The sequence below is a fragment of the Amblyomma maculatum genome, chromosome 10, assembly GCF_055883805.1.
Source record: "Amblyomma maculatum isolate TAMU_Amacu chromosome 10, ASM5588380v1, whole genome shotgun sequence".
NCBI lineage: Eukaryota > Metazoa > Arthropoda > Arachnida > Ixodida > Ixodidae > Amblyomma > Amblyomma maculatum.
The window spans coordinates 60,273,149-60,290,896 of NC_139353.1; the positions used below are offsets into that span (position 1 = coordinate 60,273,149).

The 17,748-nt window shown below is 47.4% G+C and overlaps 1 protein-coding gene across 2 annotated transcripts in view; it reads right to left on the bottom strand.

The window, feature by feature from the left end:
* Nucleotides 1–17,529, bottom strand: part of LOC146176635 (uncharacterized) — a 30,552-nt gene extending 13,023 nt beyond the window's left edge. Inside the window, exons 1-5 of one of the 2 annotated variants that reach the window (XM_084582899.1) lie at nt 17,301–17,529; nt 16,014–16,075; nt 15,384–15,510; nt 4,423–4,573; nt 41–159 (exon numbers count right to left, since the gene is read on the bottom strand). In XM_084582899.1, the coding sequence (XP_084439025.1) occupies nt 41–159; nt 4,423–4,557 (254 nt within the window). In that variant the 5' untranslated portion in view covers nt 4,558–4,573; nt 15,384–15,510; nt 16,014–16,075; nt 17,301–17,529. Of the gene's footprint in view, nt 1–40; nt 160–4,422; nt 4,574–7,799; nt 8,044–15,383; nt 15,511–16,013; nt 16,076–17,300 lie in introns of those variants that run through there. The other variant, XM_084582898.1, reaches the window with a different exon arrangement.
* Between the last annotated feature and the right edge of the window lie 219 nt (nt 17,530–17,748).

Here is a 17,748-nt window from a genome sequence, read left to right on the forward strand (position 1 = left end):
TTTTTCATGCATGTGCGCATTTACACTGCGCTATACTCACGTGGCCGTGTTCTCGACGATATACGAGATAGAGGTGGAGTCATCCGTGTATTCTAAAAAGCCAATGCCAATAATAACCTTCCCGCCAGTTCTGTCATCTCCAAGAATATGCCGGAAATCCTGAAAAGAAACGTTAAGTTTGAGGGTCTCAAATCTTCACGCCCATTAGTAAGAGATCAGTCATTGGCAAAAGAAGAAAAACTCCAAGCCTGCATCAGCCATACCGTAACATACCACGAAAAAGGTTTGAAACTGAGAAACCAAACAGTGGGGTTCGAAATTATTTTGAAATATTTTATTACATACAGACATATAATGCTTGTTTATACAGCCTGCAATTTTATCGTTGTTGCTAGCTGCTCATGAATATCGAGCATATAGCAGAAAGAGCTGAACTCCCTGTTCAGAACTTGTGAGCTTTGCGTGCCTCTTAATCTATCAGTCACATCTGATTAGGAAAGAAAAATAAACCGAGAAATATCTAAAAAATTCTAAAGGGCATTTTGGACTACTAAAGTGTGACGACGCAAAAGCCATTATAGTGCGGTGGATCGCAGCGCTCCACTACGGCACCTCTATCTCCCTCTCTTCTTTCACTCCCACCTTCCTCCCTTCCTTTACAGCATGTTACGTGTGTCCGCGGCTCCAGAACTCCCCTGATGGGGCTAGGGCAGGTAGGTCACAGCCGCTTGCGGCGGGGGCTAGCCTGCCACCGAATTTTTATCTATTGTAGGCCGTCATTGCACCCGCCACCGCTTCGGTGGTGGACGACGGCTGTTGCGGCTCGCGTCTTTCTTTTCCTCTTCCCTTTGTTTGTTCTCTATTTTCTCTTCTGTCTGCACGAGGCAGCGGAGGTGGCTCAGCTACAGAGCCAGTAGCAGGCCCGTGCATTTTCTTTTCCTTCTTCCTACAGCCACAACAACAACAGAATGGTGACAGATACTGCGTCTTGTATATCCTGCAAATCAATTTCAAACGCCGCTGATGCCTGCTGTACCAACGTTACTTAGTAACGTTGTGCTGTACTAACGCCCCCTAGACATCCGTGTCTGCTTCTATTTGCTGTGTGGAGGAGGAGGAGGAAACAACTTTATTTAACGCATTACATTAAGCGTTAAGAATGTCCTAGGCCAGGGTCACCAAGGCCAATTGATCTTGCAGCTGGTCAGAGGCTAAACAAGCCCGCCACGTTGGGGGAGGAGGGTGTGGAAAGTGAGGAGATTGGAGGGCGACAGGGCATGAAAAGATGCAATGCTCCAACTTTGCATAGTGTTCTGGGCAATTTGGGCATGCAGGGGAATGTATGATTCTGTATAGAAAAGATCGGTGGCGTTCGAGGAAGCAGAAAATAAAAGGCGCCGCACGGACGCCTGGCGGGGTCAGCTCCGTAGATGCATGAATCGCCTGGTGACGCCATCCTGTCGTTACTGTACATTTCGCGCCCCTTGTCGAGCACAACCAGCATTTCTTTATTTCACTGGCGTTCTATAATTCGTTCAGAGGAAAGGAAAATCATCTGCCACTCGCGGAATCCCACTATGATCCTCAGTATTTGGTTAGGTTTGTGGGGTTTAACGTCCCAAAGGAACTAAGGCTATGAGAGATGCCGTAGTGGAGGACTCCGGAAATTTCGACCACCCGGGGTTCTTTAACGTGCACTGACATCGCACAGCACACGGGCGCCTTGCTTTTCGCTTCCATCGAAAAGCGGCCGCCGGGCCCGGGTAGACAAGGGAAATTATGAAGAGCGTTTCACAATCGTGGGTGTGGCGCAGTTGGTAAAGCGCTGTGTTGGGGATCCAAGGGATGGAGGCTCGATTTTGTTTGGAGAAGGTTTAATAACAAATTTTAAATCTCGCTCTCGAAAGCGTGACACCTCTGTTGACAACTTTTTTCTGACAACTTTCTGTCGACAAAGATGGTGCATTAAAGGTTTTGACCTTAAAATGAAGACCGACAGCCCTGAATTTAAGGTGCATGAAATCACCTTTCAGACCGATTTCGTCTTCACGTAACTTTAACAGCGCAAACAACAGGACAGAGATTAGACATGGACATGGTCGCCGTTATTAATTACCGATGTCCTCCAAACCTTTACGAGCTTTGTCTCTTTGTGCAGAATTTGTCGAAGGAATTCCTGGTGCGTATCGATAGATATACAGATTTTGCATGATGTGATGACTTATCGCCCTGCATTTAAGGCTTGCTGCCTATAATAGGGACAATCCTTCACAGGAAGTAACATTTGATCTGGTTTCCTGGTATCTAGCTTGAGTACTGCTACGCAATATTAAGGTGTAATTGTCGCTCAGGACGCAACTGGCGCAAACCTTAGAAATATTTATTTGAAGTTTGCAACTGCAACAGCCGCCAGCATGCAGGCTTTTCATTTTGGCCGTAGCGCACGGCCAAAATGTTTGTTTTTTCATCCTCGGTATTGCAAAACACGCCTTTATCACTTTTTTTGTAGCACGAGATGCGCAGAGATACCTCTAATAATTGCAAGAGCTTCCGTATTATTCCAGACATTTACAGTCTATCTGCCAGTTTATCCCGGCCGTTATAATAAGCACTGCCGAATGTAATTGACGACCGCCATGCACGCTTGCAGTTACCGCTGGGGCTGAATCACTTAGTCGTTTCGAGGACACAACTCAGCCCTATAAAGAATTCCTTTAGTGCACTCCCAAGCTTCATTTCTTGCCATCGACCTCGTCACCACACATGACAATGCTAAACGCACTTTCGCTTCAATTCACAACAGCACTTGGAATTCGATACCAATCAATTTGACTTCACACAACATTTTTGGAAGGTTTTCCTTTCCTTTCGGCTAGAGAACGCAGCAACAGAGTTCGCAGTCTATACAGGGAAGAGTACATTTTATTGCACGAAGTATAGTGAATAACGTTTTTCATTGACTGCTGCAAGCTGTCGCCTCAATGCTGCTGCACAGCGCTTAACTCGCCACCTTTGAGATGCTCAAAGTCGCCTTCTCATGAATGGAATTTTGTAAATAAATGAGCGACGATCCCATTAATACACTATGTTCGTTCCTCCAGAGAGTCAACTCTATTTACATCAACAATTTGCATCCTCCGGCGTGGCAGGTCCACTGATGGCGTGATTTCAACATCGAAGAATCTACTGCGAATCTTCACGCGTTGCCGGTAGAATCATGATTGTGTGCAAATCGCGCCAACTTATTCCGCCACAAAATGTCTAATTGGTCGAGCAGGGTTGAGATTTTCTCATGATGGGGGTCGGAAAATTCGTCCCAGACGATGATGAAGTGATGGAATTGAAGCTCTAGATCCAGATGAAGTCTAGATCGAATTTTTAGGAAGGTGGAGTATATTTGTAATAAGGGAGTAATTACTCATTCAAATCCCATACGGCTACAAAGAAAAGCCGTAAGCTTTCTCAGAAGTTTCGTAGTTCAAGAAACATTCTTCCTGGTCCGGGGATTGAACCCGGGACTATCGCCTTTCCGGGGCAGTCGTTCTAGCCGCTAAACTAACCAGTACGTTCAGCAGAACAGATGGTAGGGCGAGAGCGAATTGATCAATAACTCAAAGTAGGAAAGGGTTTGATCGAATATTTAAGGGAACCCCGTTGTGGATGGAGTAGATTTGTAATAAAGGAGTAATAAATATATAGGAGATACCCCCAATGTACAGTTTATTTGTAATAAGGGAGTAAATAAACAATGAAAATCGCAGCGTGTCCTGTCGCTTTGTGCTATTGCGCCAGCGGCACTGATATGACATGATCTCATCATAGGACAATGCATCGCCTAGAAACCTCGCCCCAAGATTTCCGCTTTTAGGTTAAAACTCTGGTGGCCCGCAGTTTTGTTTCCTTACACCATGCATTGAATTGAAAAAAAGGTTTCAGTGACTTTTATGAAAATAATGTTGTCCATATTATAGAATGCAGTAGATAAAATAGTCATAAAGACACCTTGGCATAAAAGGCGCGGCAGAAAGAGACGAATAGAAACGTTCACGCTTCTCTGTATATATACTTCTCGTTCATTAGGTTCTTGTTGTTGTGACTATAGGAAGAAGGAAAAGAAAATGCACGGGCCTGCTACTGGCTCTGTAGCTGAGCCACCTCCACTGCCTGGTGCGGACAGAAGAGAAGAGAAAGTAGAGAAGAAAGAAAAAGAAGATTGAGAGAAAGACGCGCACTGCAACACCTAAGCGGTCGCGGGTGCAATTACGGCCTACGACCGATACAAATCCGGCGGCAGGCTAGCCTCCGCCGCAATTAAGCGGCGGTGAACTACCAGTACAAACCCCGCAGTGCCAGGAGCAGCCACGCTCAGACCACTCCCCCCGCCCTCCCCCCTTGAGGGCGGAACAAACGCTACCGGCTTACCTTGATGATAGGACCGGCCTCCTTGGCGTATTTGGTGACGGTTTCTTTCGTATCGTAAATGTTCATGATGGCGTAATGGTTGACAATTCCATCACGCTGCCAGTTTGCGAGAGTGTCACGTGTCAGTTCCAACATTTTCTGATATATGAAACTGCAAAGAAAATACTGAAATGATTACGTGCCCCCACTGTACGACTCTAACGCGCGACGGCATACCTCATCTACTGTGGGATTGCCCTGCCTTTTCTACTGGACGCTCCTTGATCAAACCCTACCGCCTGAACTACCGTTCCCTTCTAGAAACTGATGCTAACACAGAGATGATATTTGCCAAGTATGGCTCCCTTAGTGGCCTGGTCAGAGCAATATGATTTGATTGACGACCTGTGCAAACAATGAGAATTCTGTCTATTCCCCTTTACCCCCGTTCATGGCCATGAGCCTTTCCCACTCAGTAAAGGGAATTCAATCAATCAATCAATCAATCAATCAATCAATCAATCAATCAATCAATCAATCAATCAATCAATCGTGTACTCTACACCAAAACATTCTGCCTGCATCGAGCTGCTGCCCCGTTGCTGTCAAAAACAAAATTAAAATACCATATTTCACGCAGTTCGAGCGACAGATGACTTGGTTTGTTGAACAATAGTAATTCAATATATTCAGTTCTATAAATATTCCAAATAGGGATTCACCAGGATCGTATGGAATTATTGCGCCTTCCTTCCTCAAACTGCTTGCTTATGTAACAGCAGATGATATCTCGAAACACCTCTTTTCTGCAACATTTCCGGGACATCAATTATCTGTAGTGCTTTTATGATCACGTTTTTGTTATTTCAGCAAGATAGGCAAATCCCTGTGCTGAAAAAAATTGGCAGTGATATGGCAACATGGTAGACAGGCATTGCCTGATAAATGAGAAGCATAGAGGCAGTGCAAGCTCTGTGGCAACAGGTCGGGCCACTGGAATCGACAAGAGGCTAGTTTATGCGACAGCACCACTGCATTAGGTTTAGGGAGGTACGGGGTTCGATCCCCAGTGCCGCCGGGTACCCACCGGTTTCCAATGGGTACAAGATTTCCCCCGGCCTGATGCTCGGCTCTTCTGGGGTGAAATGCTTGGGAAAAGGGGCCATGAACCAAAATGTTGGGTCAAGAATGTCCACAATGTCGGACAGAAATGTCCACAGTATTGTAGTGTGATATGAGATTTAACGTCCCGAAATGACATAGGCCTTGAGCCACGCCTTGTGAGAGGGCGCGGCGTCCAATCAGACCATCGTACGTTCGGTTCACATCTCTCGAATATCGCTTATTTTTGCTTATTTGCCTACTGCTGTTCAAAAGAATTTCTCCGGGATTTGGCAGTTACTAAGTGGTACGGCGGGGTGTTGACTGCGCGACGTTTTGTGTGACATTACGAAGCCGCATGTCATGAATGAAACCTACAGATAGCCTTGCACATTCCAATTCAGACACGCTAATCCTAAACCAAGTAGGATCATACGTATGGCTCAGTTAAACAGTCGTGTGTCATCTGCTTGTTGGTTGGTATCTCAGGGGCCGGCAGAAAGTTAAGTGGGTGGATGAGGTTAAGAAGTTCGCAGGGATCAAGTGGGTGCAGCTAGCACAGAACCGGGTTAAGTGGAGAAATATGGGAGAGGCCTTCGCCCTGCTGTGGGTATAGTCAGGCTGATGATGATGATGTTGATGATGATCTCAAGAATTGTTGCAGCTTAGGCTTAGCGGAATTCGAAACGTACGTGACACGAAGTGCTGGCACACTAATTCACCTCTCGCCGCACTACGCTAAATATGCCGTCATTTTTTAATGCGCGCTAACCTCGCACTATCGCATTCATGGAAAGCGGACCCTGTGGCCTTGGCCTGGTTCGAATAGTCGTAATCAGGCTCAGCAGCATAGCGGCAATGCACAAAGAAACAATGGCGATTAGAATAAAAATAGGAAGTCATGCACAAAAACGTAACGCCAATGAATTCATAGAATTACATTTTGATTGTGCGATACATTTATGCACCTCAGGAACCAGTCATGAAATATGTAAAGACGGCCTTTATATTGGCGAGACAAACTAAGGTACCTCTCGGGAGCAAAGACTGGACCCGCTGTATCTGTCTACGACAGCGATAGTGATTGCTATCGAGTGTTATCTTGAGAAATTGTGTGACTTCTGAAGTAACAGTTGCTAATTGTTGTCACGCTTTCAAAAATAATTTAGGGATGATTGTAACAAAATATTCACTCGTGTTTTGCTTTGCAAAATTGAACGAATTGACTCCCTTGATGCTTTGATAAATAATTCAGGAGAAAATATGTTCGGTTTGAATGAGTATAAATTTAACTGCTTCAGATGGCACCAAAACGTGCTTTTATTCTGCGCCTATAACAAGGAACCTCCCTCGTACGTTCTTCTCTATATCGAAAATATACGGAGGCGCCTACAGATCTCTTAAGCTATCTATTAATTTAGCGTAATTAACCTTTAGTGCAGCGCACTTTACCGTGATCTGACTTCATCCGCCTTAACCCAATCATGCCACCGCGATCTACATGAATGCATTCTTAATTGTCACAGTTTCCTGTTAGCGAAACTATTTTATATTTTTAAATAAGTAACGTAGGTCAAGGAGCACTTTTGATTTGCCGGTGGTTCCGACTTGGTCTAGGTTGTGATGACGCTCTAGTATTGATTTGATAATTCAAGGCTTTCGAACAGCTTCAGGCAAACAAGGACAGGTAGCTTGGCTGCCGATTAGCCTCATAAGATTTTAGACTTCAAAATATGATATGCACAGCTACCGGTTTTCTTTCGATACCATCTGTCACTGAGTCTACATTTAGCAATATCGAATAATAAAAGTTCTATAACTATGTGTTCTTGAGATTAAAAAGCAAAGGGAAACATTGTGGCCTAATGGGCTTTTACTGCCATGCTAGAAAGAAAAAGAGACAGTGCTGAGGCACACCAGTGCAGCTCCTTGTAAAGCTCTTTCACAATGCAAAGGTTGTAATTCTTTGCTTGCGTACCCTTTTATTTCAGCGCACGTTAAAGAATGCGTGTTAGGCAAACAATATTTATAGCACCTTACTGCGAAGATAATGCATATTCAGACTGGGGCCGTTAAATAGGGGGTGTGAATAACACATTTTTATACAGCGGACAACAAGCGTCTCATATGAGAATGTCACACTGATTTAGACTGCCCTGTTCATGAGAGAATGCCTCACTTCCTCAAAAGAGAGCATGCCACAAAAATCATCTCTTGCCGCCCTAGACAGGCATTACAAGATTGCGTTTATAAACACATTCGCTCGTGTTCCGGGATTCCCCGTGTGCAAAACTAACCGGACATCGAAGGAGAGGCCACATTCTGTGTCGCGGTAGGCCTTGCACTCGTTCTTGAATGCCTCGAAGCTCTGCCGGCTGAGAACGGCGTATATGGCTTTCTCGACTACCTTCACGTGGGTGTAGACTATGATGTCACAGAGCCCGTCGGGGGGGTACAATGGAGGCATCGATGCCGTGGACCCAACTGAGCACAGAAGCGGTGGTGGCTGTTTGGGCTTCTGGGTTGTCGTCGTCGTCGTCGTCGTCGTGGTTGTCGTCGTTGTCGTCGTCGTTGTCGTGGTTGTCTTCTTGGTTGTTGACGATGTCGTCGTAGTGCTTGGAGATGTAGGTGCGACGCCGGTATCTGCATGAGCGCTTACGGGCTAAGACACCACAAATGACATCTTTATAGACACAATATATTCTGTATCGTTCACTAAGAGCTGCTAACGTAGCACCAGGGAATTATATAAAAGGTTTCTTTATAATCGGATGCCCTTGTTTGTGGCACACGAAGCTCATAAATTGATCTTTCGTTAAGACGAATATAGACAAATACTCAATTCAGTTTTGTTTATACACATAACAAAAGCTCCTCTATTCTGATCAACCTGTGAAGCGTTTGAATAAGTATAAAAGAAGTACGAAATACTATAGTGGTCTAAATTGCTAGTGGCAAAAACAGCTTAACTGCATCAAGCTGACCTGCGTATATTGAAACACTGTAATGGTCACAGTGTATTTCTCAATTAATGCCGATAATTTATAAGCTTTTGCTTTTCCTTCCTGTCTGTTATATCTGTTTCCGAACAAAAAAAACCCCATTAAACTGTCGGCATCTTTAAGCTAGCATTTGATAAAAGTAGGTTAGAGTGAAGAAATGTAGTGATCGATCGCGTCGGCACTAAACACGGCTGATCATTTATGACTCGATTCAATGCCATTAGAGCGAGCAATATTAAACAAAAGCATTTGTTCTTCACGCGTAACATACAAAGAAGTAAAACAGTATAGTGGTGTTCTTACAAGACATTAAGTAAATCTCATCAACAATACATATTTCTGGTTTACTTGCGTTCAGCGCGTTTTTCTAAAAGGTTTATAAACTGCTTTCTGCATGAAAATGCCTCCAAACAACAGAGCGGCAAGAAAGCGTCGAACCAATATTTAAATCCAGATACTGATATTATACATGCCATTAGGGAAGCTGGGTTACAAATATGAAACTATTAAACCATGAAAATATGAAACTGAGAAAACTGCATTTGACGTTTGACCATATTGTTACCGGGAAACGCGGGACCACAGTGATGTGCTCACTGACAAAGACAACGATCGAGGAACGCGGGCACGACGAAGCGTTGAGAAAGAGGACGACGCTGAGAGAGTGGATTCTGCACGGCTACCGAAGTCTTAGCGTCGAGTTCAGCCCATCGCAGTGCCGTCACATTAAGTACATCCCCGTAACATCTTGGTGGAGGTCGCGGGTTCGACACAATCTGACGCTGGATCTCCGCAGTGGCCGTCACTTCGGAACCGTCACGATGACAACCGACGCGGCTCCATCAACCTCCGCAACTCCAACTGTCGTCGTAGCCCACCCCCGTGACCGTGGCCCATTCTGCGGTACAGATGAGGTCGATGTCGAGGACTGGCTTTCGCTTTATGAGCGTGTTAGCCAGCACAACAGGTGGGACGCCACGCTGATGCTGGCCAATGCCATCTTGTACCTTACTGGCACGGCACGCGTCTGGTTCGAAACACACGAAGCAGATATACCCTCTTGGGATGTTTGCAAACAAAAACTCCGTGACCTGTTCGGAAAACCGGTTGGCCGTCAACTCGCCGCCAAACGGGACCTCGCCACACGTGCCCAGACATCTACCGAGCCTTACATTACGTATATACAAGACGTTCTGGCCCTCTGCCGAAAAGTTGACAAAGACATGACAGAACCTGATAAGGTGGGGCACATCCTCAAAGGCATAGCCGACGATGCCTTCAATCTTCTACTCTGTCGGGACTGCTGTACGGTTGACTCCGTTCTGCAGGTTTGTCGACATTTCGAGCAGGCCAAACACAAACGCATTGCACATCGCTTCAATCGGCTCCCCAACACTGCCCCTAGCTCCACGTGCGAGGATCTGCCGACCCTAAAGCAGCCTTCCAACAATTAAAATGTGACCCGCATCGTGCGTCGTGAACTGGAAGCGCTCGCTCCTGCTGCATCCAACCCGCCCTCCTCGGACAGTAACCTAGCGAAAATATCCCTCATTCAAGCCGTCGTTCGTCAAGAGGTTGCTAACTTGGGCGTCCCCTATAGCCACACTGTGGAACACCACAGTTCGAGCCCCATCCCTCCCATGGTCGCCACCGCTACGCCCCGCAACACCTACACGCCACGCTACCGATACCGCAATCCTGATGAGTGGCGCACCCCTGACGACAGGCCGATCTGTTTCACGTGCTCGCGTGTTGGCCACATCTCTCGCCACTGCCGCAGCCGCTGGACATCACCACCTCGACGTTTTCCTTACGTTGACCGTTACTCCGATTACGGTCACCGCCGTTTTACACCTCGTTATGAGCCGCCCCGCACCGATACCACTCCGCCTCCTCCTGTGTCCAGTCGCTCTCCTTCCCCACCAGCCCGCCGTTCCCGTTCACCTCTTCCTAACCGCAGTTCCTCGCCGTCCTCTGCCGGCGGCTTCACGGGAAACTAGCCAATGCAGCTCCCTGAGGTGACGCTGCATTGGTACCCCGACCTGGAAATCCTCTACTGCCCATTTCTTCGCTCTGTAACCTCCTCTCCCTGCTCGTGGATGGTGTTCCCGTCTCTGCCCTCATTGACACTGGTGCCCAAGTCTCGATCATGAGGTCATCGTTTTGCCGCCGCCTCAAGAAAGTACAGACCCCCGCCGCTTCGCCCACCGTTCGTATCCTCGATGGCAGTACTGCTGCCGTCACTGGGCTGTGCACTGCCCGAGTCACCCTTGCCGGTCATCACATCCCTGTTTTGTTCACCGTCCTCAACCAGTGCCCTCACAATGTGATCCTCGGCCTTGACGTTTTAGCGGTCCACTCTGCCCTTATCGACTGCTCCAGCGGCATTCTTCGTTTGGACCTACCTGTCTGCTCAGAACATTCTCCATCTACACCCCGCCTTCGCTCTACCGAGTTCGCTCGCCTGCCCCCTGACTCAGCTGTTTACCTACCTCTGTCACCTTTCCCGCCTGTGCCTGACGGTGACTATGTTGCTTGCCCTATCAACGAGGTCTTTCTTGACCGCAACGTCGTTCTTCCTCATCTCATCGTACGCGTTGCACAGAACAGCACCTACCTTCCTATCCTGAACTTCAGTCTGTCACCCCAAGTTCTCCCCGAAGGAATATCCCTTCTACCTTGTCCCCTCTCACAGACTGCACAATTTGTGCACTCACTCCTGGCCCACATTCAAGCGTCCTTCCAACACCTGTACTCCCCACCACAATTACCGACCCTATTTCCGCAATGATTCCCTCTGACCTGAGCCCCGAACACGCTCAGGACCTGCACAACCTTTTGGTATCCTTCTCCGACAGTTTTGACTTTGCAGCCGGTTCTCTGGGCCAAACATCAGTTGTGACTCACCGCATTGACACCGGCGATGCAAAACCTGTACATCGGAGGCCTTATCGTGTGTCCATTTCTGAGCGCCAAGTCATCCAGCAGGAGATCGACAAGATGTTGGCCAACGGTATCATCGAACCTTCGAACAGCCCCTGGGCATATCCTGTCGTGCTCGTTAGAAAAAAAGACAACAGTTGGCGCTTTTGCGTCGACTATCGACATCTGAACAAGATTACAAGGAAAGATGTTTACCCGCTGCCGCGAATAGACGATGCCTTAGACTGTTTACATGGAGCCCGCTACTTTTCCTCTATCAACCTTCGTAGCGGCTACTGGCAGATTTCTGTTGACGAACAAGACCGCGAGAAGACAGCTTTTGTCACACCCGATGTTCTTTACCAATTTAAGGTTATGCCGTTTGGACTTTGCAACGCCCCTGCTACGTTTGAACGAATGATGGACTCCTTACTCCGCGGCTTCAAATGGACGACTTGTCTATGTTACTTGGATGACGTAATTGTCTTCTCGCCCTCGTTTGAAAGCCATCTTCGTCGCCTTTCTTCCATCTTCGCTCTTTTCCGCCGTGCCGGACTTCAACTGAACTCAAAGAAGGGCAGTTTTGGTCGCCGCGAACTTAAAGTGCTTGGCCATTTGGTGAATGCCACCGGCGTGCAACCCGATCCCGACAAAGTTCGCGCTGTCAGTGCTTTTCCATGACCCCGTTCACACCGTGATGTCCGCAGCTTTATGGGACTATGCTCTTATTTTCGCCGGTTCGTCCCAAACTTTGCCGCTGTTGCTCGTCCTCCCACCAATCTCCTGAAGAAAGGCGTTCCTTTCTCATGGGGACCAGAGCAGGCTAACGCATTCTCCACCCTCATCGCTGTTCTCACCAATCCTCCTGTGTTGGCCCACTTCAACCCGTCTGCCCCGACGGAACTTCGCACCGACGCCAGTGGCCACGGGATTGTTGCCATTCTTGCACAGCGACAACGCGGCCAACACTGCGTGATTGCCTACGCCAGTCGTCTCCTGTCATCAGCGGAACAGACCTATTCTATTACGGAACGGGAGTGCCTGGCTCTCGTCTGGGCCGTTGGAAAATTCAGACCCTACTTGTTTGGCCGACCATTCACTGTAATTACCGATCACCACGCCTTATGTTGGCTGTCTTCCCTCAAGGATCCTGCTGGCCGCCTCGGCCGCTGGGCACTGCGCTTGCAGGAGTATACCTTTTCCGTTGTATACAAATCAGGCCGGCTCCACCAGGATGCAGACTGTCTGTCCCGTTATCCCGTCGATCCCCCTTCCTCTACTGACCACAAGTCGGACCCCTGTGTCTTCTCTATATCGGACTTTTCCCACATAGCCGACGAACAGCGCTTGGACCCAGCCCCCAGTTCTCTTATCGACCGCCTCCGCACACACAGCCGTGACTCTTCCCTCGCCCTGTTCTTCCTTCATGGGAATACGCTATACCGCCGCAACATGCGACCTGATGGCGCTGAGCACTTGCTGGTCGTTCCCCAACCCCTACGCTCTGCCGTTCTAGAACAAATGCACGACGCCCCTACAGCTGGTCATCTTGGCCTCTCACGCGCATACGACCGCGTGCGCCGGCGTTTCTTCTGGCCTGGACTGTACCGCTCTGTCCAACGTTATGTAGCCGCTTGCGACCTCTGTCAACGCCGGAAGAAACCCCCTGTGCTAACACCTGGACACCTGCAGCCGATTGCTATCCTGACTGAGCCATTGTCTCGTGTTGGACTTGACCTCCTAGGGCCCTTCCCCGAGTCCTTGTCAGGAAACAAATGGATCGCTGTGGCCACCGATTATGCCACGCGGTACGTGATCACTCGCGCCATTCCAACCAGCTGCGCCACAGACGTTGCTGACTCCATTTTGTACGACGTCATACTTCACCATGGTGCTCCCCGTCAACTACTTACCGACCGCGGCCGCTGTTTCCTTTCCCGAGTTGTTGAGGAAATACTTCGTTCTTGCTCCGTTCGGCACAAGTTCACCACTGCGTACCACCCTCAGACGAACGGCCTTACGGAGCGTATTAACTGCACACTCACCGACATGCTCCAATGTACGTATCCGACAATCATCGCGACTGGGATATTAGTCTGCCATTTGTCACCTTTGCATATAACTCTTCGCGTCATGACACTGCTGGGTACTCTCCATTCTATCTTCTCTTTGGAAGAGACCCCTTACTGCCCTTCGACACTTTGCTTCCCGCTGCTGGCCCCGTCACAACCTATGCCCGCGATACCATCGCCCGAGCCGACGCTGCTCTCCAGACTGCTCGTCACAATCTCACCGTCTCTCAAGAAGCTCAAAAACGCCGCTACGACGCTCACCACCGCGATGTGCACTATCCTCCCGGATCTCTGGTGTTGCTCTGGCTTCCGTGCCGTCGTGTGGGGTTGTGTCAAAAACTTCTGCCCCACTACACGGGTCCTTACCGTGTAATAAGCCCAGTGACCGACGTGACCTATGAGATTGTACCGCTCCACCCAAAGTCACCGACTGCTACACCCACTTCCGAAATCGTACATGTCGCCCGCCTCAAGCCATATTACTCCCCTTCCACACCGCATGCCTAATACGCACCGGGACGTTGCATTTTGCCGAGGGGGGTAGTGTTACCGGGAAACGCGGGACCACAGTGATGTGCTCACTGACAAAGACAACGATCGAGGAACGCGGGCACGACGAAGAGTTGAGAAAGAGGACTACGCTGAGAGTGGATTCTGCACGGCTACCGAAGTCTTAGCGTCGAGTTCAGCCCATCGCAGTGCCGTCACATTAAGTACATCCCCGTAACAATATGTTATAAGATAAACAGCTGAGATCTGTTGTGCAAATATTCAGAAACCAGTGAACCAAACTTGGCAGGAAATAGGATAGCCGGCGAACACTGCTTGCATGCCAATATAACATAGCTCCTCAGAATGAACATCTGCAATTGGTCTGACACCGGAAAACCGAGATAGTAGCTACGCCGACTGCTTCAGTGTGCAAACTTATGTCCGATATCGGCATATACATCTCCTGAATACTCAATCAAATGCCGCTCGGGTCGAATGCCAAGACCGTATACGTGCCATTTTTCTTATGCTCAGCCAGTGTAGTTTCCATGTTGTTGTGCTGCTTGGTTATCAAGTGCACTGCGCTACAGGTCACGTTTTCGGACGCGCCGTACGATGAATCGTAGGGAGCGTTGGTCGCAGCAGAGCATCCCGCGAAACAGCTCTCGCATTCATACAAACGGGCAGTCCTAACAGCCCGTGGTAATTTTTGTAGCCTAACAACTACAAACGAGGCACAGAAAGTACATAAAGTCAGCCCTTGAATATAAAACGAGAAATAGAACAGCGCATTCGGTTGCAAAGTATTGAAGCACGTGGTTTCTACATTTGATAACAGGTAGTGGTTGCTCTTCATATTAGTCTTCCTCATCGATTAGGTCAAACCTTGTCATCCTAAATGAAAACCACGAGCACTTGCGTTCTCAGAGCTGCGTTAGGTTGCTCAGTGTCTATGTTCCCATACGTTAGACAAGGAATCCATGACAGGAGTCTTACTCATTTGAATAATACTGACCGCATAAGTGCGGGAGAAACCACGGTCAGTTCCTAACTCCTGAACACCTTTTCTGCCCGCATCATTTTATATTCTTTGTGAAGCTGCGTGCAAACATACGGGCTTTCACTCCCAAACATTTGCGTCTAAAACATATTACGAAACGGTTGAGATTACTTGACTAAAATGCTTTGCAGAAATTTAACGATATTTCAAACGTTTTAGAATAAAGCTATGTTTCCAGATCTGTTAATTAGATCCTTTTAAGGCGTTCAACGAGTTAGGAGTTGAGAACCTACGGAACAGGTCATCCATTAGATGCGCTTCGTCGCACAGCTTAGGTGATATGGCTCCTCCCGCGATCTTTGGATTCATAGTTGTTCGGCCCGTTGGACTCACTAGTTTTAGAAGCCGCTGTCGTCGCCGAAGGTGTTCCGGGTTTCGCTGGAGGAGGACGTGTTTCAGTGGTATGTCGGGCCGTAGTAGTAGTAGCAGGATATGTCATCGATTTTTCCTTCGAAACAGCCTTGAAATGTCGCGTGGATGTAGAGAAAAAAAAAAAAAAAACAGTTCTTGAGTTCGAAACAAAATTGTACTCTCTCTCTGGCATCTCTGAGAAGCGTTTCAAATCTGCAGGCCTATACAGCCCTCAAGAGTTCTAGCAACGATGACAATTATTTTACGTATCCCTGTGCGCGTAGAGCACTCAAAACGCAAGCAATCTCAGTCTCTCTACCATGACAATAATAGAGTTCTAGCGCCCAATTATATTTCTAATTCTAAGGCATGTGTCCATCTTCTTGAATTTGTACAAGAAACCTATCTTGAAGACAGGCATATGTTTCGGATGTGTTAAAGACAGACTTGGATCTATAAATCGTGTACTGACGTTGATGCAGTGTAGTTGGGGACTATGGTAGGCAAAGCAGTTAGTAATAATTTAGTTAGAGGACTAATCGGTTGTCGTTAGGAAAGGCGTTAAGACGCGTGGTGATATTTCTGTAGAGTATTCTAAACGTATTTACATACCTTCTCATTCTCTACATATGCCTCCGTTTCAGGTGACGCTCGAGCTCCATCGCCGTCTACGTCTAGACGAAGGAATTGGGAAAGAGTCGGAGCAGGTAACTTAGCCACAGACCAATATAGTGCGATAATAGAGAGTTTTAGCTTACCGTGATCCGCGATCCGCTACTGGGATCCGCCACCGCGCGTTCCACTGCGCATGCCGAGACCCCCCTTGACGCCGACAGATGGCGCCACATCCTGGATGTCGCACACAGACCTGCCGCGTCGGAACCAATCAGCTTGACCGCCCCGCCCACGCGCGGTAGAGAGCCACGGTGGCGGATCGCGGATCACGGTAAGCTAAATCTCTCTAATATCTTGGATCTTACATTCAAAAGATCAATTTTCAATAAAGAGAAGTCATAGCGCATTGCACAAACGTACTGAGCGTAAGTTGAACCTGGAACCACCTACTTGCTACAGTTTCTCATGAATGCACTGTATTGCGTAATTTTATCCAGGGCATGTGTCATTGCATTTGGAAGTAAATAGAGCGATATTTCTTACATGTATGCGCCCACTTCTGTGTTCTATTACCTCTGGGGGCGAAATAAATGGCAGTCGCTGGGACCAAGACTACGTCATCTTGCACGTGCAGTGTGTCGTATAGTTCCACAATAAACATGGAACTGTTGTCCATAAACGCCCTGCACTTAAAACGCATAGCCCAATGTAATTTTCGAACCTGTATTGCAGGCATCGAATAAGTGTCTAGCCTGCTGAGTTGCTGGTAGTTCGTTTTCCTTAAGAGTTTTGTGTCTGAGTTTTGTACACCTGCCTGATATCCTCATTGTCATTATGAAGGCATGAATTCGCCAACTGGCTAAGCGGCCGGGGACCATCGCCATTTATCTTTATGTTAATGCGCAAAAGACCCATTGAGAACAAATTTGTCCATCACATTTATCATTTTCGTAGGAGACGACTATCATTCCGTTATAGCTATTTTTTTATAGTTCTTTCATGTCCGGGATAACTGTGGTCTCCGTACGATCTCACATACCAATCTGGAGTTTCCTCTAAGATTAATCGCTCTTAACAACACGAATCCTTACATACACTTAATTTCCTTTTCAACGTTCATTTACAGCTGCAGTGACTAGAGAATCGCTATGGAATGTCAATAAATCAGAATTGATACGTGTAATGAACCATGACCTATTCGGAGGTATTTTTACTAACGAATTTATACTCTAGTCCGATAAGCTTCTTTCACATGCAGAGTATATATAACTTCAGAAATCTCACCTTGAAAAGCTAATGCAATCACCCCTGCCACCAGTAAGATGATGCCACAGATGAAAATGAAGCCGCACGCAAGAGTCCGGAACCTCGAACCACTGCTGTAAGCGAAAATAGTTTACGAAACTGGCAAAAATTTAAAACATATACTCTGGTTACTCGCTGTACAGATGCTGACAGCAACCTGAGTCAGCGCGCGCTCAAGGCGTAAAAAGAAAGATGTTGCATAAACTTTGTTCATCCTTGCTTATAGCGCTCCAACTACGACTTCTTCAAGAGCTGAGCCTTAATTACTATGCTCTAATCTTTCGCACGACAGCTGCTTTATTCAAACGGAGATAAATTGCTAGCGAGATTTTAAGTTAGGCATTAACATATATCGACTTAATGCATATTTGTTTGAAATTCAAAACATAGGGCACCAGCAATAATAGAACTACTCTCATCAACCACG